Source organism: Schistocerca piceifrons, chromosome X (assembly GCF_021461385.2).
Source record: "Schistocerca piceifrons isolate TAMUIC-IGC-003096 chromosome X, iqSchPice1.1, whole genome shotgun sequence".
Taxonomy (NCBI): domain Eukaryota; kingdom Metazoa; phylum Arthropoda; class Insecta; order Orthoptera; family Acrididae; genus Schistocerca; species Schistocerca piceifrons.
In genome coordinates this window covers 774,503,982-774,529,507 of record NC_060149.1, presented here as the reverse complement: position 1 = coordinate 774,529,507, position 25,526 = coordinate 774,503,982, and the positions used below count along the sequence as shown (strand labels likewise).

At 38.9% G+C, this 25,526-nt stretch overlaps 1 protein-coding gene across 4 annotated transcripts in view; it reads right to left on the bottom strand.

The window, feature by feature from the left end:
* The window catches only part of LOC124721177 (filamin-A), a 537,279-nt gene that overhangs the window by 242,420 nt on the left and 269,333 nt on the right, over positions 1–25,526 (bottom strand). For all 4 annotated transcript variants that reach the window (XM_047246011.1, XM_047246013.1, XM_047246012.1 and 1 more), the window contains 5 exons: positions 18,112–18,312; positions 17,863–18,000; positions 6,359–6,616; positions 5,951–6,141; positions 5,666–5,770 (listed from right to left, as the gene is read on the bottom strand). In XM_047246011.1, the coding sequence (XP_047101967.1) occupies positions 5,666–5,770; positions 5,951–6,141; positions 6,359–6,616; positions 17,863–18,000; positions 18,112–18,312 (893 nt within the window). The remainder of the gene's footprint in view (positions 1–5,665; positions 5,771–5,950; positions 6,142–6,358; positions 6,617–17,862; positions 18,001–18,111; positions 18,313–25,526) is intronic.

The following is a 25,526-nucleotide window of genomic DNA, read 5'->3' as shown; positions in this document are numbered from 1 at the left end:
CAATACCAAGAACACACTTCATTTATAAACTTGAAAAAGATGCCAAATCATAAATGCCGCAGTGGCTGAAAATTAATCCATATAATGAGAAAGAATCTGAAAGCATTTCTGAGAACATTTTTCTTAATAGCCACCTGCGCAGAAGAGGCCAACATCAGCAGAAATGTTTGGTATTAGAAGTTGTCTCAGAAATAAAGGTGCTTTGTTTTCTACCAGGATCTTGGTACAAAAATGTCCTCTGTACAGCTCGTGAAAAGTCATTTGCTACTGTTAAACATTATCTTTATTGACTTGACCAGCTTAAACTCTCAGGGATTGACAGCAAACACAACAATATTAAGAAAGTGTATCACACTCAAATGACCCACAATTAGGCAGGAGACCCTATTTCCATGACAACATAATGTTAATGGATGTCAGTTTAAGATAAATATTCTACTTACATTCTGAAACTATTTTTCAAAAACCACTGGAAAATGTAAACAAATGAATAAAGGTCAATGGCATGTGTTTAAGTGACACAGTTTACACAGACGACACTGTGATACTCACTGACAACATGAAAGGCCTTTAGCTGCTCCTAAACAGAACTACCCACACTAGTAAAGAGTTCAGTCCAAGTATCAGATTACAAAAAAGCAGAGGGGAAACATTCCACGTGGATGGATATGTGTGTGTGCGTGTGTGTGTGTGTGTGCGCGAGTGTATACCCATCCTTTTTTCCCCCTAGGGTAAGTCTTTCCGCTCCCGGGATTGGAATGACTCCTTACCCTCTCCCTTAAAACCCATTTCCTTTCGTCTTTCCCTCTCCTTCCCTCTTTCCTGATGAGGCAACAGTTTGTTGCGAAAGCTTGAATTTTGTGTGTATGTTTGTGTGTCTATCGACCTGCCAGCGCTTTCGTTCGGTAAGTCACCTCATCTTTGTTTTTTTATATATATATTTGTGATGTTTGACTGTAGATAATATATTTATTTTTTACATCAAATCGATATGATAAATGTTATTTGACTATTTTAAGATTGTCTTTGTACATTCAGAATTTAATAGGCATCTTCAGTGGTTTGCACATGGAAATATAAATAAAAAATATATATTATGAGACAGAAAGTTGCTACACATGATATAGCGGATATGCTGAGTCACAGATAGGCACAATAAAAAGCTATAATTGTGAGTCTTTTTTATTGTGCCTATCTGTGAGTCAGCATATCCGCTATATGGTGAGTAGCAACTTTGTCTCATAATATATATTTTTTATTTATATTTCCATGTGCAAACCACTGAAGATGCCTATTAAATTCTGAATGTACAAAGACAATCTTAAAACAGTCAAATAACATTTATCATTTCGATTTGATGTAAAAATAAATATATTATCTACAGTCAAACATCACAAATGTAGGTAATCATTTGAAATGTAGGTAATCATTCAAAACTAGTCACTAATAAAAATATTATAAACAACCCTGATGGAAACCTTAATTAATAAATTACAAATACATATAGTTACTGATCCTGATACCAACACAATGTTGGAATTACGAAAATGTAAGGTCATTTACCATGCCAGTGAAAAAGTAAACAAGTCTTAACCACCAATAAATGGAGGAAAGCACTGTAAGACAGAATAACTATGTCATTATTGGAAATCTTACAAGTGATTAAACACTGGACACCCATAAGAACAACAATCAAAATGACAAGCTCACATAAATGATACCATTTCAAAAATTTTCATAAGAAATATGACCCATTACCTTACATTTTGACTAATGATATTATAGCAAAACAAACACTACACTAAGGCAGCAAACAGTTGGGTCAGCTATATCTGTTCCAAGATGAATGGCACAACATAAGAGGAAAATGGTAGTGACACCAACAGCTATATAAAGCAGCTTGCAGAGACATCACATTGACGTGATTTAGCTGCAAAAATCTGTTCCTGTTCCAGCATATCGACAAGCGCCAGCACAAAAATGAAGATCACAAGAGCAAAGAAGGTGGTTAGACAACATCAGCCAATAGCCCGAATTGTTTACATGTTGCCCATTGCCTGCGACACCATTGTAAATTCAAAGTTAAGTATTGTCAATCTGCTTATTTGTGATAAAAACTCCTAATGTGATTTGCTTGAATCATTGTATAGCATTCCAAGAACACAGCATACTTTAGGCACCCTATACAAGACGAGTGGGCAGGACCCCCACATTTGGCAACGAGTATCCACCGAACACAGTGCCAGACGGCCATTATTATTTTTTTTTTTTTTGCTGGCGCCTTAATTCTCTCTTTTTCTTTACTTTGCAGGGGCTTTTCTTTGCTTTAACAGTTTCTTGTCGTTTTTGATAATCGTGTTTTCAAGTGGGTGTTGCAGAAAATTTCTTTGCTTGGTTGACTTTCGTAGCAGGTTGTACACCTGAAGAACATATTTCAAATTAGCGTGCTTTGTTTCATGTGTTGTCTGACGCAGAACTTAAGTGTAGACTGGACAAGTGTGATTTTTTTAAACCTGAGTTGCAGTATCTGGGTCATATCATAAACAGTCAAGGTGTACATCCTCTTCAGTCGCATTTATTAGCCATACAAGACTTGCCAGTTCCTCGCAGTATCACAAAGTTGCAGTCAGTCTTAGGGAACACGAACTATTATATTCAGTTCATACCGAATGCTGCACACATCACAGATCCATTGCGTTGCTTGCATTGCAAGAATGTCCCCTTTGTTTGGACAGATGAGTGCCAAGAAGCTTTTCAAAAACTTAAAGATGCATTGTTCAGTGAACAATGTTTAGTTCATTTTGATCCTGACAAACTAGTTGTATTGCAAGTTGACACTTCCTCTTATGGAATCGATGTATTGCTATCGCACAGGATTGGTGATAAGGACAGACCTATTGCTTTCACATCGAAAGTGTTGTCCAAAGCTCAGTGTAACAATTCACAAATCGAGAAAGAGGCATTGGCTATTATGCATGGTGTCACCAAATTCCACCACTATTTGTTTGGTAGAAAATTCTACATAGTAATGGATCACAAGTCTCTGTATACCTTGTTTCATTTGACTAAACCGGTTCCTGTTCGAACCGCCCAAAAGTTTCGACAATGGGCTTTGTTGTTGTCTCAATACAAGTACGAGATCGTGTTTCACCCGGCAGCTCAACAAGGTAATGCAGACGCGCTTTCATGTCTTCCAATTGGCCCTGATACAGACTGACACTTCTGCTGCATCTTCTTGGCACATCGATGCTCAGGATTCTTAATTGCTTCAGTGTCTTCTGCTGAACTGTAAGAAAATTGCACAGGCCACAGAAGCTGATCGAGATTTGAACATTTTGCTAACACACATTCACACATCTTGGCCTTACTCTTTAAATAGCGTAATGAACTCTGTAGTGCGCCGATACTTTGCATGTCAACATAGCCTTGCTATACGGAAAGGTATGATTCTTGTTCATAATGACAGTGGACAGTCATATGTGTTGATCTCTAAGGCTTTGCAAAAAGAAGTGTTGCTATTACTTCATGGGGCTGTTTTTTACTTACACACTATTTCATTTCATTATCTTATTGCTAGTGAAATGAAATAAAGAGTTTTTTATTTAAATAAAGTCTACTCTCACGAAATTCTGGGCAGCTGTGGATACCAGCATAAAAATCAAAAACCAATCAAAAGAGGCAACAAAATTTCCACAGAGCAGCCAAATCTTCAGAAGCGTACAGTGTGATCCAAAGTAATGTCAAAGAATGTGATTCATCCCACATGTAGATCTTTAAACTGGAGGACATTATCCACAAAAGATGCCAAATGTATGAAGAACTATCCTTTTCTCTTCATTGATGATACAGAATCGGGCAACAATTGTTATTCGTTATACAGAAAACGGAAACCAAAGAAAGGGGGCTCCACAGCAAGTACTGCAGTTTAATTTAGAAACTGAAATGGACATTATAATTGATGACAGACAGGTTGTGCCTTATTGCCCTCTTTATGGCTCTGAGCACTACGGGACTTAACATCTGAGGTCATCAGTCCCCTAGAACTTAGGTTAGTTAGGTTTAAGTAGTTCTAAGGACATCACACACATCCATGCCCGAGGCAGGATTCGAACCTGCGACCGTAGCGGTCATGCAGATCCAGACTGAAGCGCCTAGAACCACTCTGCCACACCGGCTGGCCACCCTCTTTCAAAAATGTTTCATGTACACATCAATATTGCATACTGCAACTCTGTTGAATTGATTAAATACATTTGCAAATAAAGCCTGAAAGTAGTGGCATGGCCACTTCCAGGTTAGCTATCTAAAAGTGTGATGAGTTATGACCATTGTTAGGATGAACTGTGTACGTAGAGGCAAAGACGATTCTTACTAGCTGAAAATGTAGATATAGGTGTAGGCTAGTAGCTGGATTGACAGAAAATTTTGTTTCTAAATAATAATAATTGCAGTGCAAATTGTTGTGCTCTTGTTTCACTTCGTTTGTGTACCCTCAGATTCGTCTCGAGATTCATTTTTTACATGTTATCATAAGGTTTATGACTTAATACAGCCGGCCGCGATGGTCTAGTGGTTCTAGGCGCTCAGTCCGGAGCCGCGCGACTGCTACGGTCGCAGGTTCGAATCCTGCCTCGGGCATGGATGTGTGTGATGTCCTTAGGTTAGTTAGGTTTAAATAGTTCTAAGCTCTAGGGGACTGATGACCGTAGATCTTAAGTCCCATAGTGCTCAGAGCCTTAATACAGGTATTAAGTTCATCCAGTTCTATAGGCCATAGAATAACAAGAAAAATTTGTCAAAAATCTCCTACCAGGAGAACAGCATCCCTCAAAGTCAGCTCATTTCTACGTGTCTCTTGTAAAGTGCGATGCTGTGTTTCTAATGCCTTTTTGTGGACTGCAGTGCATTCTTCCTAAACAAGTTTGTGCTGCCTGAACACTTTTCCTCGATCAGAGCTTCTGCTTATATTGCAAATCAAGCTGTTATGAAACCTGCATATTCAGTGGCACCTTCAAAACTATGTATTTTTCATCCATTAACTAACTGTATGAATGCAGTATCTCAAGATACCATAGCCATACCACTTCTTTGCTGAATCTGTCAGCAAGATATATAGCAAAAATGTTTTTCCATTAAGATGTAGCGTAGTTTTGTATCTGTGTAAGTCGCACAGCATTACATTTATGGTTGTAACATTCAACTATCACCTGATGATGGCCTAAGAAGTTTCATAACATCAGGAAAGTGTTTCTTTTTTTATACTTGTCCCAGCTCTGCAGCCCTATCTTGTACTGTGCTGAGATAGTTTAGCTGTGTGCACAAGTGAGTGGTTACCCCCTATTCCCCATCTTAGATTCCATTCAACTGAAAGTTCTTCAAAGATAGGGAACTACAAAATTGCTCCTATTAGTTTTTTTTCCCCCTCTCTTCTGAACTCTCATGATGAAACACGAGTTTTATAAATTAGCCTAATGTTATTTCATTTCTTTACTTAGCATAATACATAGGGATATTAATTTTCCACTTGCAATCTAGCGATTGACAAAAACAGAAAATAAAATTAGAAACTAAAATAATTTTGCTGGTGGTTTTAGTTACATAAATTAGAGGAATTACTGACTATGAATAATTCAGTTTTTCCTTTTATTGTCATGCCCCTGTTTACCTGTATATCTAATGGTGCAGATCCTGCTCGTCTCGTATCCACTGTGAAATCCACTGGTTTTCCTTTTGATACAGATTTTTCAAGCCCTGGCCCATAACATTCAACCTGTATTTTAAAAATAAACGTAGTTCGATCATTCAGCCCTGGTATACAGTGTTACAGAAAGCATACTCAACATTATTCAGGGCATTTACATAAAAATTGCTGTTTAAAATATTACAAAAACTACAAACTTTTCTCATATGACAAATTATGAAGTGTCCATTATTAAGCTAAAAGACTCACTTTTTCTGGGAAATAATCAGTATTTGGCAATATCTGCGATATGTAGGGACTCTTTGGAATATCTTCATTGTCACACAAAATATGTACAGCATATTCACCAGGTGCTGTAGGATAATATTTAACATCTGCAGAACCATCACCATTGTCATTACATTCAATTTTGGCCTGTGATGGGCCCTCAATACTGAAGCCTGTAAAAGTTAATTGTTGAACATTACTTTCTTATTATCTAGTACAACGAACTTAGTCCTTACTGTACGTAATAAACAGTCCAAGAGAAACTTTTCTTAAAGTTGAGTTTTTATAGGCTATTAAAAAAGAAATTATTTCAATTAATAACACTAAATTTTTCTTCTTATGGAAACATAATTGAGAAAAGGGAAAGAAGATATTTCTTAATGTTCCTACCTAATGCTCCAGTTTCACCATTTGTTTCAACTGTAAAGAGAGCTGGATACCCAACAACACCACCAGCAAGACCAGGTCCATATGCTCGTATCTGTGTCTCTTTATACGGACCAACATTCACCTCAAAAGGTGACCGCGGTATCTCTTGGCCAGCAAATGTCACCATCACTACATAACGTCCCTCCTTCCGAGGATGGTAAACTGCTTCATACACTGTTCCATCAACCTTCCTCAAATTAACTTGCTCATTAACCCCACCTGGAAGATATTTAGGAACATTTTCAATTTTTTGACATAAGTAAAAGTATATTATTTATGTAACATGGAAGTATGATAAAGAGAGTTCCTTTTTTCTGTCTTAATGTAGAACCTTTTCCATTCTAAAAGGACAGATGAACATTTTTGGTTATGGCATAAATGCACACACTACATTCTAAATAACCAATCACATTTGGCATTGATAAAATTTACACATTCAACAGCAGCAGACCCTCTGAAAACTCTTAACCTGTACTAGCTGTTCAGTCACTGTCAAATTACATCAAAAAATTGCTCGCTTGAACTGAATTTTGGACAGTTAGTACTACAAACTAAAATTTGATCCTGACATTACGTATTCCACATCTAGTTTTTCATATAAACTGAGTAAGTTTGTATTACATAGTGCTGTGCTCTACAGTTTTCCCATTATGCATTTTCCATAACTTTTCTCAATAAGGTACTACAATCATTTTGCAACAATGGTCTGATAGCTTGCTTGCTGCCCACGTGTCACTTCCACAGCATAAGATGCAAGAGCGGGAAGGGGTGGGAGTGGGAGGTGTGATTGGGTGGGGGAAGAGAGGGGTTGGTCAGCAGACAGCACAGAGTGTGCAACACACAACCATCCAGAGAGCTCTGTCTGTTTGTCAAAAATGACCCCCCCCAAATCACTTGCATATGCCGCCAAAACAGTGGAGAGAAGTCTAAATAACAGGCTGCAGAACACTTTCAGATCCCAATGTCTGATTGATCAGTCCGAAGATCGAAAACAGAGGTAAGTCTGGCAAGTTGTTCATTTAGCAGCAACAGCATACACATGAGGACAGCCGAACATGAAGAAGTGGAGGACGTGCTGTTTCAGTGGTTTCAGCACATGCACCCACAGCAAATTTTGTTGTCTGGCCCCAGTCTTCAAGAAAAGGCTTGTGAAAGGGCCCAGTAAAAGAAAATTCCTAGGTTTGTGTGTTCTGAAGGCTGGCTATGATGATTTTAGAAAAGGCATGAAATCAGTGCTATCAGTATATGTGGGGAGGCACATCCAGTAAACAAGGAATATTTCATTGAGTGAGCATGGGAATTTCAAACCAAGCTCTCTCATTTATGTCACTCAGCCTCTACTATTGATCATATAGCCACTGAAGCAGCTAAGAAGTCAGCTAATGACGAACTGATAAAAAATGCAAATAACAAAAGTAAAGCTGCTTGGACTTCAGTTAAACATGAGACTGGAAATCAGGCAATACAATCAGTGATCAACTTCATAAACTCATACTTCACCAGTATTGCAAAAGACCTGCAGAGCAAATTTCCAAAAAGATCTGATATTCCAGTGCAAAGTTACATAAAAACTTCAATGGTTCTGCTCCCCACTACTGAGAGAGAAGTAAGCAGTACCATAAAACGTTTAGAAAACAAATCCTCAACAGGACTGGACCAAGTCCCCAGTTTGTGTGTTAAAAGAGTGTATAGACAGTATTAAACCCCCTTTAATGGACATCATTAACCAGTCTTAAGACTGGCTGCTTCCCTGACTCCCTGAAACTAGCTTAAAATCATACCGCTTCACAAAAATGGTGATGTTGAAAACAGAAAATTACAGGCCAATTGCTTTACTTCCAGTATTTTCCAAATAGTGGAGACTTTAATGAAAATTAGACTTATGAGTTACTTAAATAAATATAATCTTCTCTGCAAGGAACAGCAAGTCTTCAGACCGGGCAGAAGCACTAAAACTGCAATTGCTCAGTTTACAAAAATTGTTCTGGAATCACTAGACAAGGACAGTTATGTAACGAATTTTCCTAGACCTATCATAGGCCTTCAATACTGTTGATCACAACATTCTTCTACAAAAGTTGGAGTCTCTGGAAATCAGGGGAATGGTAAAAAAATAGTCCCAATCGTACCTAAATAGCAGAATGCAGAGTGTAGTAATGTCACATAGCACATCCAAATACGTGGTGAATCACTTATCTGACCCACAGTATTTTAATATAGGAGTCCCACAAGGAAGTGTTCTGGGCTCAATATTGTTATTAATTTATGTTAATGATTTCCCACAATGTGTGGAGCATGGAGAAAAAGTACTTTTTTTCTGATGACAGTAATATACTGATTACCAGCAAGACATCTCACCTGCTATTGGAAAAAGCCAATGAAGCACTAAGCAGATGTTCACAAATTGTCTACAGAGAACAGAGTAACTCTCAACATTAAGAAAACAAACAGCATGTAATTTAGAATAAACAAGAAGCACAAGTCCATACATTTAAAATAACACAACACTTCAATAACAGATGTAACTAACACTAAATTCCTAGGACTGCACATTGACAGCCAACTAAATTGGAATGAACGTGTCATGATTATCTCAAAGAGGGTCTCCACAGTATGCTATGTGCTTAGAGTTCTTGCACCAGTATGCAGTGTCATCTGTGTAAGGTCAGGTTACTTTGGTTATGGGCATGCCATCCTTAGCTACGGAATAATCTTTTGGGGAAATAGTACCCAGAATCTACAAACAGTTTTCAGATCACAAAATAGAGCTGTAAGAATAATGACAAAACACAATAGATGGGCTCATTGCAAAGTATTATTTAAAAACCTACACCACCTGACTGTTCCTTGAGAGTTTATTTTTCAGACTGTAATGTATATCAGAAAAAAATCTTTACCATTATAGCTTGAATAACACTATTCATGATCATAACACAAGGTTGAGTCATTTCCTCCATTGAGAATGTGCCCATACAGCGAGAAAGAGCCACAAAATTCCTTTGAGTGTGGATAGATGACACACTACAGTGGGACATACATTAAGATAAATTATTAAGTAAAATGAACAGTTTGCGCTATGCTTTTAGTATTTTAAGTAAAATCTGTGATATCAAAACACTAAAATGTGCCTACTTTGCATTAGTACACACAATAATTACATACTGCATTTCCTTTTGGGGCTTCTCCCATAAGAATGTATTTATTATGCAGAAGCGAATAATTAAGACAATGAAACAAGTACCCCTGTCTTTCACCACTAAAGATCTCTTTAAGGAGCTCAGTATTTTGCCAGTACCTTGTATCTATATTCATGAAACAGTGTTTTATTCATGAAAATCTCCATATATTTACAAAAAATAGAGATGTTCACTATCATAATACTTGTCATTCCAATGACATATTCATAGCTGATCAACGGCTACATAAAGGGCATAGTAGTGTAAGGCACAGGGAAGTAGTACTGTACAAGAAGCTACCTGAAAATGTCTGGTCTTGCCAGAAAGGATTCAGATCCAAAATAAAGTCAATCCTACAGAAGCACTGCTTCTATTCAGTGGAAGAATTTATGAATAGTAATCTAAAACAATTTTTGTAATGTATTTTACTGCATGTGTTAAAATATTACTTTCAACTGACTTATGTGACTATTCAGAGATATAACTGTTCCTTGTTATGGCTCATCTGCACTTATGATAACACAATGTAAATAGTGTTACTCTGTAATCATTATCTGATGACTGTACGTAACATACCAAAAAAGTTATGATTCACTATGTACAGCATATAATTTATATAAATGTATATTTTAAGAATGTCTATACTTATCCATGTAACTGAATACCTACAAAATAAGTATATTTATGTATCAAAGCATATAAAATGTAACTTATCCTACATCTATGTGTAATAACACAACAAGATTTCTGGATGAATAAATCAATGAAAAATGAGATAGAACAGTCTCGATTATCGAGGCGTGATAATCTATAATAAGCTGCCACAGAATATAAAAGAAATTAGCAGTATGTATTCTTTTAACACTTTCAGACCGGAATTTTTTCTCAAGAAAGGAAAAAACCTCTTTATGTACCTATGCTCTTTGATGATGTTTCAATGATGTTAAAAATCAAGAACGGTAAAAATCTATGTACATTCTTTCAAGATATACTTTGTACACGTGGCTTCTTATTATGGACTAAAATAATTAATTTTGAAATATTCCCCATTTTAATAAATTAATTGAATTTTCAATAGTTACCATGCAAAAACAACAGTAATAACATTGAATTAGTCAGCGGAATAAGACTAACTAAACACTACCATTTATGGCGATTGTCACAAGCTGCTGCGCACTACTACTTACATTCACTTGATATTTTTATAATGATGGAGAGCAGGTGGCAGCACTTGTGCACGATGAGTAGTTTGAACAAAAACACAAATGTATACATGAGGTTTACTGTGAGGGAAAATATTTATGTTGCAAGTAAGGCACATTAAAAATTAATGTACATAATTGTAGCCAGTGGGTCTGAAAGGGGTAAAAAAAACTGTAAAACTGTTTTTGCAAGAGCATTGTTTCTACACTTTGGATGAATATCTTCAATGAAAACCAAAGAATTGTTGGGAACACCTAGCATTTTTTTCCATTCATGTATTATGTATTTATAACTATGTATTTATGTCTGCTAGTTCCACATCAACACACCTAGTATATTTATTTAAACAATATAAACTATCCTTTTTCATGTAAGCAATATGTATGCAGGTCTTTGTATTTATGTATGTTAGTTCTACATCAAAATATCTATGCTTATTAAAGAATGTAAATGCCATGTGTTAAGAAAATATTTAGACTTCATTCCATAATTTGAACATTCACTGATGATATCCAAGCAATTTATATTGTTTAAGGATGGATAAATAAATAAATTTAAAAAACCAAAGAGATGTTTACTATGGATGAAGTTTGCATTTTCTGTAACTTAATGCCTGCAACAACATTATATCTTAAGGGCAAAAAATGTCAGGAAAACGCAGCAAGGAGAGACTGTTGGTGCTGTTGTGTTTTAATTCAGATGGTTCTAAAAATCTCAAACCATTACCAACCGGAAAATAAAACTGTTATATCCTAGCCAGTAATGCCACCCGAGCCCGCTGCCAAAAGGTTGGCAGCATCAAAGTCCGGACGCCGTCCGCATAAGCAGCGCCAGCGATACAGGAAATCGCTGCAAGTCTGCGCGCGCCACCGCTGGCTTCTGGCTTCTTAAGCGCTGGAGTCGCGAGCGCTAGGACAGTTCTGTATTCGCCGCTCAGTTGTATACTCGCGACCGAATTGTGTACTTGCTAGTCAGTTGTGTGTTCATCGCAGCAGAGTTGTTGTTTGTCGTCAGCCGACGCTGACCTAGCCGCTCCGGCTCGAACTAGACAGATTCTGTAGGCACGGAGTCACTACTGTGTTTCTGTATCTTCTTTAATAAAGATAAGTACCGACTTTTATTTAATCAGAGTGTTTGGGTTTTCATCTTTCTGTTCACTGTTCCAGCGGACCGGTCGGCCCACTATTAAAAGTGTGGCGGTGACTTCGTAAGCCGTTTCTACCGCGAATTGTTTGTCGCTACGAACACCGCCACAAAAAAAACAATCCACATTGTTTTAAAAATATCATCCTATTTAGTTTGCCATGCCACTACAAGAATAACAAAGCTTGGATGACCAAACCTCTCTTCTGTAGTTGGCTCTTTGAGGTTCAACAGCAAATGGCTGTGAAGGAGATAAATATTTGGCTAAGTTTGGACCACTGCTTGACACATCAGTTCGACGACCTAGAACTTCTGAACATAAAAGATGTCTTCTAACTAGTTGACAACATGAGCTGTCTGCAGCCACTGGATCAAGGAATAATCACCTCAATGAAGTGTAATTACAGACGCTAACTTATGAAGACTGGCATCAGTTCAGTCGAACTGCAAGACTACATTAGAACATACTGCAAGCTACCTGCAACATGTCTGCTGCTTGGGATGAAGTTACAACAGACACTATATCTAACTTTTAAGAACATCTGGACAGCAACTGATAACACCACTGAAAATGAAGAGGAAACCTATGATCCTACATCTGAACTTATAAGACAGACACAACTTTGGATTCTGATGCTGCTCTTTTACAGGCTTACACCTAGTTGGTGCCCTCTAGTGCCACCAATATGGAAGGATGGACACAGGCAGACATCATCATCTGTGCTGCTGAAGAACCAGCCATCAGTTCTACTGATGCAGAAGGAAATGCTAATGCTTTGTTGTCTGTGGAGGAACATTAAGATATGACACCACCACCCCAAAATAAAATTGCTGTTCTCGAGAGATTGTTGCCATTTCAGGTGCTCTGGATGTGATTTCTTCAGTGTGTGCGATATTATTATATCCAACAGTCTGATGACAATTAATGATTTTTTTTCAGATTAATGTACTGAAATAACATGTGTCAGGGGTAAGAATTTTTATAAACTAAAACAAGTGTTCCGATTAAAACTTGGTGTGTTACAGAACAATATATTAAAGTGTTTCTTAAGATTATCATTTGTTGCATTATATGATGCACTAATTCAATGGGTACAATATTGTTCCAAATATGTACATATCTGTATTGTATGAAAGAAACATGACGACAGGCATCTGACAATACGTACACATACTTTCATATAACAAAGGCCAGAAATACTGTTATAAATACACAGTATTCTTATTTCTATTTTTTTGTTAGAGCTCATGAAAATAGAGCACACTCACAACAAGAGAAAAAGTGCATCCAATGGTGATATTTATACATAAAACTTCATTAATTTAAACTTCATTACATCAATTTGGCTATTTTTTGGTGTCTTAAAATTTAGTTAAATGAGGATCTATTTTATTTGGTTTACTTCTCCTTTCTTCAACTGGAGACACTAGGTATGGAAATGGCTGCTTCACCTGATGATGTACCAGTTAGATACTGTATCAAATACAAGAATGAACTGGTGCCCCTCTTCTGGCCTTGGCAGCCAGATACTGTGGTCAAGTGTGTGTGTGTGTGTGTGTGTGTGTGTGTGTGTGTGTGTGTGTGTGTAAGTGTCAGTCAAAATAATCACCAGTAGCAGCAATACGCCCTTCCAGTCTGGTATGGATTGACTGTTGCACACGTGCTAGCATTTCAGCTAAGATGTCCAAGCAGAATGCAGTAACATGTCAATGCGTATCATTGGGAGTGTCTTTGAGCTTTCCCCACAGAAAAAAAGTAAACAGGTGTCAAATTTGGGGAACAGGCTGGCCAAGGTAGAGGTCATTTGCGTCCAATCCAAAGATCTGGAAACAATCTGTGAAGACATGCTGTAGTACTTCATGCACTATAGGCCGGACAGCCATCATGTTGATGCCACAGGTTCCTCCCAGTCTGCAGAGGAATTTCTTCTAGTATCCATGGAAGATGGTCTGATAGACTGCATTCAGTGTTTCATCCATGAAAAACAGGCCCAGGAGTTGATGGTTCACTATCCCACGCCACGCCACATGTTTACACTCCACGGACGTAGATGTTCCACCTGACAAAGCCAACAGGGATTGTCAACGGATCAATGGTGCACATTTCGGCAGTTTACCTGGCCATGATTGGTAAATGTGGCTTAATCACTAAACAAGATACACGATACATCTGGAGTATCCTGGCTTAATGCCCAAGTACAGAAGGTAAGATGATTCTCAATCATTTCCATGCAGCTCTTACTGGAGAGAGATGTAATAGGGATGGAATCTATGTCATTGGAGAATACATAGTACACTTGGACAGCTCTTGCCACTTCCTTGTGTGATTGCATTGGAGCTAATGGGCAGATCAACTGCAACAGCGGAGGGAACATTAATTTTCCCCTCTTCTGTCATCACTTGTTTCCTTCTGTAATGTTGTCTAGGTGTTACACTATCACTTTCACATAACAGGTTGAAGAGGTTGATAAATAATAGCTGAGATTGTTGAAATCTATTGGGATACCTTGCTGTACACACCATACAAGAATGAGCTGCATTTTTTCTACACTCTCCATATACCATGAGCAACTCTGCTTTTTCTGCACTGGTAACTCCCATCATCCACTCACAATAAACTGCTTGGACTTTCACACACTAAACGACCAGCAAGTCACAGTGCACTCAATGAACCCATGATCACATAGTGAGCAAATGTGATAACATCAAACCTAGCAACTACATATGTTGAATGACACAAACAAGTGTTGGTGCAGAAACTTTTAAAAATATAATATCTCTAAAACTACTTGCACTAGAATCCTGCAACAAACACTACTGATATTCTAGTTTATCCTAATTTTAGTTTCTTAATGTCAACAGGCATTGTTCTATTTAAAAAGTGTATGCTTCCACAAAAAATACACTTTTTAAGTATTATTACAATCTGTTTATTGGTTAACAACACAAGCCCCTGACTACCAATCCATTCTGTTAAAACTGCACATCAACAGCACTTTCCACTTCTGTAACATTTGTGATGCAAGTTTTAGGTGATTCATCCTGTATAGATAGGAAAGACAACATTTAGCACTCTGACTGTTCACAGGGAATTTACATAACATAAATAAATGTTCCTCTCAAGGCTCCTTTAAACTGAGTTTGTAGAGGGGCTCATGCTGCATGCGCATGAAACCACTTTGTGGAATAGGCACCAGCGGAACAATGTTCTGTCTGATAAGCATCTTATCAGTATCTACACTGACAATACTGATATGTGTGGAGGCAATGAGTACAACATTTACACTCTAATAGTACCATACACCATCATCCTTATCAGGGCAGTTCAGCCATGTTTTGGGGTGAAATCTCATATGGCAGCAAAACACCCCTTGTGAAAATACGTGGCAGGATGACTGGTGTGAATTATCAGGATGGCATCCTCACATGTACTGTGGCTTCATTTGGTGAACATATTGGAGCAGGATTCATGCTGATGGATGACAATGTATGCCCCTATTATCACAATCTTGTGAACATCTTCCCAATGGAGCATAGAATTTGTTGGATGGAATTACTTCAATATTTTCCAGATCTCAACTACACCGCCATGCCATGCACATGCCATGCTAAAATGATCAGTTAGCAATCATCCTGTCCCACCAGAGGCCACTATGGAAGAATGGGCCAATATCTCACAGGCTTACCTGGACAAACTGGTAAGTAGTAAGCCTAACCATATCTGAAAGTGTCTCCATCTACAAGGATGGCCAACTTTTTCATAAACAATGTGTTATTCAAGGCAACAGTGAGAATAAATTTTAGTGCTTGTAGTGGAATTTTTTTGCAAGGTTTCTTTTTATTTGTGTTTATCTAGTAAATCAGTTTTGTTTCCTATTATGTCCAGCACTCAACAATGAAACACAATGCAACATTTATTTTGACTGCTGTAAAATGTTGTAAACAGATGAAAAGACCTGTGATTTACAGTGGAATAACCACATAAATTTAGTTAAAGGAAGCAGATGCTATACAGATACACTGCAAGAATCCTAAGGGAGCATAATTCACCCAAAAATGAGGTAGCTTAGAAACCCTTTATCAAGCAATTCTGAAACATTGTCTGTTAGGGAATCTTACTATGTTGGAATAATAGAAGAGGTATAGAGAAGGTTCAAAGAAGCTATTCACTTACTATTAATGTTTATTATTGGTTTTAATTATATAATTATGAACAGGCACTAATTTCACCACTTTCACATCCACATTGCTGCCACAATGAAAGAAAAGAAAAATGCAATAATAAGACAAAGAAGGAGAAATTTGCATACATCACACACATGGTGTCTTCATTCTGACTGCTGATTTTTACTCTTATTACATTCGTTCGTTCATTCATTCATTCATTCATTCATTCAATGTGTTTCACTAATTCCCTAATGAAAGAGCCTCAAAGGCTGTGGAATTAGTCAAGCTATACATTAACAGGTGGAACGAAGGGTTGATGGAAAAAGATCTGGATTTAATGTCTCATCAATCATGACATCATTACACAGAACAAATTCATATTGGATGAGAATGGGGAAGGGAATACAGCCATATCCTTTCACAGGAACCAGTCTGACATTTACCTTAAGTGATTTGGTGGAAAACTTTGAAGCACCATCCTCTCTAATGTACGTCCAGTGCAAACTTCTGTAGAATCAGTACTTTTTCACCTTAGCTGCAATGCTCCAAAGGGTTTTGTCACAACAGTAATGAGTGAAATTATGCTAGCAATCTTGTCTGTATGTCAAAACAAAGATATTTCTAAGTGCAAAGCAGCCAGAACATTCTTTTTGATTAACTTATCCAGGTGCCGGTGCCTCCTCCAAATATTATCCATCTGGATGCCTAGAAACTTCACACACAGAGCCTCATCTAATTTCTACATCTGAACATCACAAGTCATTTTTATTTATTTGAAATTGCATGACATGTGTCTCTGTAAGATTACGTGTTAAATTGTTTGCAGTGAACTAGTTGTAAACCTGTTCTACTATTCTCCTGATTGTGTATGGTGTGGGTGAGTTTGGGCCCTTTATCAGTATCAGCCAGTCATTAGCAAACACCGGTTTTTGAAGAGTCCTGCAATGAACTGGGTAAATCAATTATGTAGGTCAACAACAGGAGCATGCCACATACTGAGCCTTACAGGACACTACATTTAATGTTTCCTGACTCCCAATTTACTCCTACTCCTGTGACATCACTGTTAATGTGTCCCTCTGCTTTTTGTCGTTTGTATAAGGCGACATCCATGCAATAGAATTCCTGTAACACCATACAGTTCTAGTTTTCCTAGTAGAATTTTATTATCTCTACCATCAAAGGACTTGGCAAGGCCACGGAAAATGCCAACATGATGATTTTTCTTGCTTAGTTCTACCATAACAGAGTTTGTAAGACGGATATCAGATGAACACACGAATAATAGAAGTGATGAAACACAAGATGAATGATTATGTGAAATTAAGTTTATAGGTCAACCAAGAAGGTTGACTTTTAGTATTCTTCAGCATTTTAAGAGAGCAAAACAGCATTAAACCAAAAGGAATCTGTTGTTCTTTCCCCCCCCCCCCCCCCCCCCCTCTTTCCACTATAAATACCTTTTCTTTAATATAAATAAAGTCTGTTTATCTGTAATAAGACTGACAATTTTAATCTGCATCAACATGGCAATATAAAAGGAACAATAATTCTTGACTGATGATTGCTTCAGGAATATCATCTGGATGTTGTTTGTTATTGCTCAGAGATGAAAATTAATTTCAAATAGCTCAAAGTTTATGAGGACACTATAAATGATTTACAATGTTGAAAAAATATTTTTTTATTCTACAGGGAAATTGTTAAACATAAATTAATCAGTGGTCATGATCAAAAAATTTGTTCAGGTAACTCAAAGAAAACATATGGAAGTACCTGGTCCTATTATTCGAACTGCAGGTGTTCCTTCCCCAGCACCTTCTGTATAGATCCTGAATGTTGCATCATCCCCCACTCTTACACCTGAAGGCTGCAGTCCACGTCCAGATGCCCTTACTTTCTTCGCATCCGAAACTGGGAAAAAAAATAAAATAAAATGAATATGTAAACAAGAATCACAGAAGCTCACTTTAAGTTTATTAATAAATTGTTTATCTTAAAACAATTCTAAACCATCACTCATACCTGGTGAAACTCTTACACCAAATGGACTGTTCGGAATCGGCTTCCCAGCAAAGAACACATTCACAGAATGCAGACCAACTGCAGATGAAACATATTCACACCTCCAAAGATCTGGTGAAATCTGTCTAACCTTTACAGGCACAGAGGTTTTAGCACCTGCAGGGTCAAGAATAATAACCTCTGGAACTCCACGACCTGCATCTGAAATGATAAATTTGGTAAAGATGAACAAAACCATTTCCATTAACAGGAAATTAATGAAAACTTTAACAGCACAAGGTTTCATCCAAAAGTTTTGGTTAAAAATGGTACTATTTCAATTTGAAGCAAGGTTTTAGTCTGAGATAAATACAAACACCACACTGCATATTCAGATGTATAACTGGCATTGGAATTCACCCCTCACCCCAGCAAATAAACTATATCTGTTTGCAATGCATGTGTTCATGTGCACACAGTGTGTAGGGTAATTTATGAGTTATACACAAAATTGTTCCACAAAATTTCAGGAGAACTGTCGGATGTTTGTAACTTCGTGCCACAATATTTTAACGCAGAGTCTTCTGGCCATTTTCAGGTGAGACTGGCGAAAACTCGCTGAGCTCTGGTATTTAAGGACACACCGGTACATGCATGGTGGAGTCATTTGGCATTGTGCTTGTGCTACTTGAGCATGTTCGATTCTGCTGCGCCGCGCACCCTCTGTGGTGAAAACTCGCCGCATCGATACCAATTCGATTGTCTTCCCACGGTTCCATCACAGAACTACGTCAGCTACGGAGGACACGAAGTTTTTCGATGATTTTATTCCATGCCAAATTCAATTGGAAACCGCCGTCACGATTAATAAGAGACTCATTGTCGTACAGCTATATTTCCATGGATTCATTAATAATTGAACTCCAAAAGTTAGACGTATGGGACACAATTTTTGTCTCACTATAATTCATGACATGACCAGTGGAAATACAGTGTTCAGCAATGGCGGACTTACAAGGCTGAAGAAGGCAAGTATGCCTGTGATGAAACCGCAGGAAGACAATTGAATTAATATCGATGCAACAAGTTTTCACCATGGAGGGTGCACGGCGCAGCAGAATCGAATGCACTCAAGTAGCGCACACACAATGCCAAGTGAATCCACCACACATGTACTGGCGGGGCCTTAAATACCGAGCTCAGGGAGTTTTCGTCAGTACCACCTGAAGATGGCCAGAAGACTCTGCGCCGAAATATTGTGGCAGTAAGTTACAAACATCCGGCAGTTCTCCCGAAATTTTGTGGAACAGTATATAACCCGGGCAAGTTTGAAATCTCACATACGCAAAATTGTTTTAACTATGCGAAATTCAGCATGGAATAAAGACAATATTATGAAAATGATAGATTGCTATACCTCCCCCCATGAACCATGGACCTTGCCGTTGGTGGGGAGGCTTGCGTGCCTCAGCGATACAGATGGCCGTACCGTAGGTGCAACCACAACGGAGGGGTATCTGTTGAGAGGCCAGACAAACATGTGGTTCCTGAAGAGGGGCAGCAGCCTTTTCAGCAGTTGCATGGGCAACAGTCTGGATGATTGACTGATCTGGCCTTGTAACAATAACCAAAACGGCCTTGCTGTGCTGGTACTGCGAACGGCTGAAAGCAAGGGGAAACTACAGCCGTAATTTTTCCCGAGGGCATGCAGCTTTACTGTATGGTTAAATGATGATGGCGTCCTCGTGGGTAAAATATTCCGGAGGTAAAATAGTCCCCCATTCGGATCTCCGGGCGGGGACTACTCAAGAGGACGTCGTTATCAGGAGAAAGAAAACTGGCGTTCTACGGATCGGAGCGTGGAATGTCAGATCCCTTAATCGGGCAGGTAGGTTAGAAAATTTAAAAAGGGAAATGGATAGGTTGAAGTTAGATATAGTGGGAATTAGTGAAGTTCGGTGGCAGGAGGAACAAGACTTTTGGTCAGGTGAATACAGGGTTATAAATACAAAATCAAATAGGGGTAATGCAGGAGTAGGTTTAATAATGAATAAAAAAATAGGAGTGCGGGTTAGCTACTACAAACAGCATTGTGAACGCATAATTGTGGCCAAGATAGACACAAAGCCCATGCCTACTATAGTAGTACAAGTTTATATGCCAACTAGCTCTGCAGATGATGAAGAAATAGATGAAATGTATGACGAGATAAAAGAAATTATTCAGGTAGTGAAGGGAGACGAAAATTTAATAGTCATGGGTGACTGGAATTCGTCAGTAGGAAAAGGGAGAGAAGGAAACATAGTAGGTGAATATGGATTGGGGGGAAGAAATGAAAGAGGAAGCCGTCTGGTGGAATTTTGCTCAGAGCATAACTTGGTTTAAGAATCATGAAAGAAGGTTGTGTACATGGAAGAACCCTGGAGATACTAAAAGGTATCAGATAGATTATATAATGGTAAGACAGAGATTTAGGAACCAGGTTTTAAACTGTAAGACATTTCCAGGGGCAGATGTGGATTCTGACCACAATCTATTGGTTATGAACTGCAGATTGAAACGGAAGAAACTGCAAAAAGGTGGGAATCTAAGGAGATGGGACCTGGATAAACTGAAAGAACCAGAGGTTGTAGAGAGTTTCAGGGAGAGCATAAGGGAACAATTGACAGGAATGGGGGAAAGAAATACAGTAGAAGAAGAATGGGTAGCTTTGAGGGATGAAGTAGTAAAGGCAGCAGAGGATCAAATAGGTAAAAAGACGAGGGCTAGTAGAAAATATAAAAATGCAGTAAATGAAGCAGGCAAAAAGGAATACAAACGTCTCAAAAATGAGATCGACAGGAAGTGCAAAATGGCTAAGCAGGGATGGCTGGAGGACAAATGTAAGGATGTAGAGGCTTGTCTCACTAGGGGTAAGGTAGATACTGCCTAAAGGAAAATTAAAGAGACCTTTGGAGAGAAGAGAACCACTTGTATGAATATCAAGAGCTCATATGGCAACCCAGTTCTAAGCAAAGAAGGGAAGGCAGAAAGGTGGAAGGAGTATATAGAGGGTTTATACAAGGGCGATGTACTTGAGGACAATATTATGGAAATGGAAGAGGATGTAGATGAAGACGAAATGGGAGATAAGATACTGCGTGAAGAGTTTGACAGAGCACTGAAAGACCTCAGTCGAAACAAGGCCCCGGGAGTAGACAACATTCCATTGGAGCTACTGACAGCCTTGGGAGAGCCAGTCCTGACAAAACTCTACCATCTGGTGAGCAAGATGTATGAGACAGGCGAAATACCCTCAGACTTCAAGAAGAATATAATAATTTCAATCCCAAAGAAAGCAGGTGTTGACAGATGTGAAAATTACCGAACAATCAGTTTAATAAGTCACAGCTGCAAAATACTAACACGAATTCTTTACAGACGAATGGAAAAACTGGTAGAAGTGGACCTCGGGGAAGATCAGTTTGGATTCCGTAGAAATGTTGGAACACGTGAGGCAATACTAACCTTACGACTTATCTTAGAAGAAAGATTAAGAAAAGGCAAACCTACGTTTCTAGCATTTGTAGACTTAGAGAAAGCTTTTGACAATGTTAACTGGAATACTCTCTTTCAAATTCTGAAGGTGGCAGGTATAAAATACAGGGAGCGAAAGGCTATTTACAATTTGTACAGAAATCAGATGGCAGTTATAAGAGTCGAGGGGCATGAAAGGGAAGCAGTGGTTGGGAAAGGAGTGAGACAGGGTTGTAGCCTCTCCCCGATGTTATTCAATCTGTATATTGAGCAAGCAGTAAAGGAAACAAAAGAAAAATTCGGAGTAGGTATTAAAATTCATGGAGAAGAAGTAAAAACTTTGAGGTTCGCCGATGACATTGTAATTCTGTCGGAGACAGCAAAGGACTTGGAAGAGCAGTTGAACGGAATGGACAGTGTCTTGAAAGGAGGATATAAGATGAATATCAACAAAAGCAAAACGAGGATAATGGAATGTAGTCAAATTAAATTGGGTGATGCTGAGGGAATTAGATTAGGAAATAAGACACTTAAAGTAGTAAAGGAGTTTTGCTATTTAGGGAGTAAAATAACTGATGATGGTCGAAGTAGAGAGGATATAAAATGTAGACTGGCAATGGCAAGGAAATCGTTTCTGAAGAAGAGAAATTTGTTAACATCGAGTATAGATTTAAGTGTCAGGAAGTCGTTTCTGAAAGTGTTTGTGTGGAGTGTAGCCATGTATGGAAGTGAAACATGGACGATAAATAGTTTGGACAAGAAGAGAATAGAAGCTTTCGAAATGTGGTGCTACAGAAGAATGCTGAAGATAAGGTGGGTAGATCATATAACTAATGAGGAGGTATTGAATAGGATTTGGGAGAAGAGAAGTTTGTGGCACAACTTGACTAGAAGAAGGGATCGGTTGGTAGGGCATGTTTTAAGGCATCAAGGGATCACAAATTTAGCATTGGAGGGCAGCGTGGAGGGTAAAAATCGTAGAGGGAGACCAAGAGATGAATACACTAAGCAGATTCAGAAGGATGTAGGTTGCAGTAGGTACTGGGAGATGAAGAAGCTTGCACAGGATAGAGTAGCATGGAGAGCTGCATCAAACCAGTCTCTGGACTGAAGACCACAACAACAACAACAACAACAACAACAACAACAGATTGCTATTCACCGTATAAAGGAGATGTTGAGTTGCAGACAAGCACAATGAAAAAAACTATTACACATTTTCACATTCAGCCAAAATGCTTTCTTTTGAAGTAGAAAACACACACATATTCACGCAAGCATAACTTGCACTCAAATGACCGCTGTCTCTGTTCACCAAGCCTGGACTGTGAGCAACTGCACCTGATGGGAGAAGCAAAATGTGAGTGGGCGGGTCTTCTTGTCCTTGTCTGCTACTCAACATCCCTATTTGGTAAGGAGCAATATATCCTTTTCATAATACTGTTGTTATTCCATCCTGGATTTTCCACTGTTTGATTTTGACTAACAACTTCTCTTCCATCCCACAACCCAGTGTTGTTTTCCTTTGTTACTATTCTCTTTTCTTTACTCAGTGTCCACACTTTTCTTTCTCTTGTTTCCTGTGTTTTACCTATCACCTTCCGAACCCCCACAGGATTTGACTAACGAGACATTTGATACAGTGTGGCTCATAAGTGCACAACACATAACTACATGACCATGCTGATTGTGGTACTGCAACTCATTTCCCACATTATTCCTGCTGATATAATTAACCCTAGAACTTCAAAGTTATCACTACTCCTACCTCGTATTTTCACATATTATTTTCCATATGTTGCCACATGAACTTGTTCAACCTAAGCCTTCAAACCCCCCCTCCCCCCTTTCTCTTCTCTTATTCCAGCATGCACATACTAACCTTGCCTAATCCACTCATATCTGCTGTCCCCCCTCTTTATACACATCCACCCATGAACCTGCACCAACCTGCACCCCACATTCTTGTCTCTGTCTCTTTGATCGCATTGTGTTTTCATGCTGAATTTAGTTCATTTTCACCTTTCACTATCAGCCCTACTCCCTCAGTTTCATCTTTTTTTCCCCAATACTCCGTATGTTCCTTCCTTTTTATGATTTTTCCCCACATATTGTTAGATACTGTACATATTTTAAGAGTTTTTTTGCACATATTTTTACACCTTTTTATCTTCCACCATGGATCCTTGCTCCTTCCATCTGCACCAATACAGAAAAGTTTCCTTAGCCCTAGCCAGAAACCAGTCCCACATACTGTTCCTGCATTGTTACTTAGCTCATGGATTCCCTCCCCCCCCCCCCCCCCCCCCCCCCCACACACACCATCCCGAAAAGGCCTTACCACCAAATTACCCACTTCCAGCTGCAACCTCTTCTTCCACAATGATATATAGCTGTTCAAATTTTGCCAAGCCATAGCCCTCCCCAACCTAGTCCTGAAAAACCATGTAACTCTGGCCCAAACCTCCTTACAATATCTCATCTCCATCCATAAAATACTACTGCTCTGCAATCCCAAATTCCTGCATCCCATCTCTCACATTGACACTCTTGCCCTTCAGGAACTAGAGCAGCATGCATAATGCCACCTCAAATTCTCTCCAATCTGTTTACCTTCTACTCCCACCTTGGTCATCCACCATCTCTACAACAACAACAACCTCCCAAGCTCCTCCAAATCCTTTTAGTCAGCAAACCATGCCTTACGCACCTACTACATGTACCACAACCTCATAAACTCACTCCCACCACAATACAGTATTCCAAACCCACACAGACCTAAAAAACAGCCATCAACCTTTCCTCCAAAATCCTTAGTCCAGAGAAGTATCAGTCCTTTCCAAAAGCCTTTTGCTCCACTACCAAATTTAATCATGCTGGACTTGTTAAAGACCTTCTCTTCATCTCCCGGTCCCTACAGTGGAAACTTTTTCGCCACCAACACTACCAGACTCAACATAAAGCCAATGCTGAAACCTGTTTGACTAAGTTCACTCCTCTGTCCACCTGTGATGCATTCCCACAGCCCCCCAACTGACCCCCTTTTAATATTCCAGACTATCTCAAAGTCAAATCACACCACACCATCATTCACCAAATCCCTCAACACTGAATCTAATCTTGCACCCCCAGAAAGAACTACAATACACCACCTAAAACTGCTCCCAACCATGTTATACAACATGTTGACAAAGGCTCCATCACTGACTATATCTTCACCCACAATTACTTTACGTGACAAACAAATCCATGGTACAGTAATGGGCATCCACATGGTCCAGCCTATGCCAACCCATTCATGGGCCAGGTAGAGGCATTCTTTCCACCCAGAATCCCAAACCCCTCACCTGGTTCAGATTCATTGATGATATCTTTGTGGTCTGGATTGATGGTGAAGACACACTATCCACATTCCTCCAGAACCTCAAAACCTTCTCTCTTATTCTCTTCACCTGGTCCTCCTCAACCTGACAAGCCACCTTCCTCGATGTGGACCCCCACTTTAAAGATAGCTACACCAGTACCGTCATCTATATAAAATCTACCAACCACCAACAATACCTTCACTTCAACAGCTGCCACCTATTCCATACCAAGAATCTCCTTCCAAAGAGCCTAGTCACTGAGGCTGTCTTATCTGTAGTGACAAGCAGTCCCACTCCGAATATCATCCTCTCAGTCTTACACAAAAATAGATCTTCCATGCCTCGTCTCTCCACTCCTTACCAACACCCACATTCCCACCATCCAGCTACAAAGCAGCATTCCCCTCATGACTCAGTACCACTAGGGATAGGAGCAGACGATTCACATTCTCTGGCAGAGTTTTGATTATCTCTCTTTATGTCCTAAATGAGGAACATCTTACCCACTATCCTTTCTACCCCTGCTGTAGTGGTAGTCTGCCACCCGTCAATCCT